This window comes from Triticum aestivum, chromosome 6B (assembly GCF_018294505.1).
Source record: "Triticum aestivum cultivar Chinese Spring chromosome 6B, IWGSC CS RefSeq v2.1, whole genome shotgun sequence".
Classification (NCBI taxonomy): Eukaryota; Viridiplantae; Streptophyta; class Magnoliopsida; order Poales; family Poaceae; genus Triticum; species Triticum aestivum.
This window is the reverse complement of record NC_057810.1, coordinates 683,108,691-683,110,612: the sequence shown is the minus strand read 5'-3', so window position 1 is coordinate 683,110,612 and position 1,922 is coordinate 683,108,691. Positions and strand designations below refer to the sequence as shown.

General features: G+C 40.2%; 1 protein-coding gene across 1 annotated transcript; it reads left to right on the top strand.

The window, feature by feature from the left end:
- The first annotated feature begins 278 nt into the window (after window positions 1-278).
- LOC123134840 (uncharacterized) lies at window positions 279-1,696 on the top strand. The gene is made up of 5 exons (XM_044554000.1): window positions 279-785; window positions 862-957; window positions 1,035-1,102; window positions 1,184-1,247; window positions 1,338-1,696. The coding sequence occupies exons 1-4, from the start codon at window positions 295-297 to the stop codon at window positions 1,192-1,194; spliced, it is 666 nt and encodes a 221-aa protein (XP_044409935.1). The 5' UTR covers window positions 279-294; the 3' UTR covers window positions 1,195-1,247; window positions 1,338-1,696.
- The last annotated feature ends 226 nt before the right edge of the window (window positions 1,697-1,922 follow it).

Sequence of the window (1,922 nt, the reverse complement as noted above, 5' to 3'; positions counted from 1 at the left end):
TGGAGATAATAAAGCTTTGGGTTGTTGCTTACTCATGCAACTGCATATATAAGGAAGTGGCACAATAGGTTGCGGTCTAGGAGTCAATTCTCAACTATATGCAAGGTAGACTATGTAACCAACAACCTGGCTGAGAGCTTTAACAATTGGATTAAGCACCACAAGTCCTTGAACTTGGATGACCTCTTTGATAAGGCGAGACAATTGATTATGATATTGTGGAACCGAAGGAGAAAAGTAGCAAAGGAGTTAGATGGTTTGATTCTGCCCCACATAATTAAGAAGTTGAATGCAATGACCAGGGAATTAAACTTGGAGGTGGTAGAAAGCTCAGAAGAAGTGGCTGAAGTAACTGCATTAGGTGGTAGTGGCTTTAGGTTTGTGGTCAACTTGCAAGAGGGGACATGTTCTTGTCGACAATGGCAAGTTTCTGTCCATCCTTGCAAACATGCTCTTGCATTCATCACGTCACTTAGCAATGCACACATACGACACTATGTGGACTTGTATTTCTCCGTTGACAAATATAGAGCAGCTTATGCCCAACTAATTCCTGCTATGCCGGACAAGACCCAATGGCCTAAATCTGACCATGGATTCTTCATGCATCCACCACTATTGAAGGCCACGGCTGGTAGGCATAAAACTGAGAGGTACAAAGGTTGCGGTGAGAAGAAAAGGAAAAGTGGTCAACACTTATGCCCTATTTGTAAGGAATATGGGCATCATTGGCACAAATGTAAGAAGGGAAACCCAGAGGACATTGCTGCAATGATGGCTGTGAGGTAGTATAGATTTACTCATTTTTGCATTATTCTTCCAACTATACATGTTCAATACTTTCCTATCTCTTGTGTGTAGAGAACCACCAAAGAAAATGACAAAGACAACCAAAACAACAAAGTTATCCATTGTGCCTTGCGAAGGAGTACCAACAAGAATGTGTTTTCCCCCAAGGTTCGTAATTTTACACTTGTGCTCATAAATACATGAAAACAATGTTTGAATTCTAAGTACCTTTCTGCTCACCATAGCAAAAGCTTGGAAACTACAACCAAAAAAAGGGGAAACATGTTAACTCTACTGCTGGAGCATCAAAAAGGTGATTACAACTAGTTCAAGTTTTGAGATTTAGTTAAATTAAAACTTGTTCTGTATTCTTATTGCTTTCTTCTCACCATAGCAAAAGCTTGAGAATACAAACAAAAAGGGAAAAGGGGGGAATCTGAATCGGTTCGATCCAAGAGGTATTGTTTCTCTTTTTAGTTGACATGTTATGAATATTTTTTTGTATTCAATTGCTAAAAACTGCTGCTGCCTTACATGCCTAAGTGCAGATCAAGAACCGGCTCAAAACAGCCGGAGCCAATTTCCATCGAGTTTCCTATGTCCAGCGATGAAACAAATGTTCCTGTGAAGGTTAGGGGCAAGAGTAAGGAGTGCATTGAAAAGACTCCTATGGTGCCACAAGACAGCCCAGCAATGTGCACAAGAAGCAAAAAATTTAACTCTGCAAGCCCTTCAATGAGCACAAGAAGCAAAAGGCGGCTTAGTTTGTGATTGTCATGTTTTCCTTAATGTCATGGTTACTTTTGGATGTCCTTTTGTGCTGCTCATGTGATGTACTTGTGGAACTGACCTCATGTGTGAAACAGTATGTGATGCATGCCAACTAGTACTGATGTATGTGGTGAATGTGAACCTAAATGTGATGTATGTATGAACATGGCTGCTTCTGGTTGTTGTTCATGTTGCGATGCATATTGTGTGTGTGTGTGTGTGTGTGTGTGTGTGTGTGTGTGTGTGTGTGTGTGTGTGTGTATGAATTGTGTGAGATATGGGATCAAATTACAGGGGAGGTTCTGCCAAATTTTCATTTTTTGAATTAAAATGAGAGGACAATTTTTTGGATTGAAATCAGA

Excerpts from the sequence above, each read along its gene's own strand:
- LOC123134840 (XM_044554000.1), top strand. The coding sequence starts at position 295 with ATGACCAGGGAATTAAACTTGGAGGTGGTAGAAAGCTCAGAAGAAGTG. Across the intron at positions 786-861 it reads GCTGCAATGATGGCTGTGAG|AGAACCACCAAAGAAAATGA; the intron begins GTAGTATAGATT and ends TCTTGTGTGTAG. Across the intron at positions 958-1,034 it reads AGAATGTGTTTTCCCCCAAG|CAAAAGCTTGGAAACTACAA; the intron begins GTTCGTAATTTT and ends TGCTCACCATAG.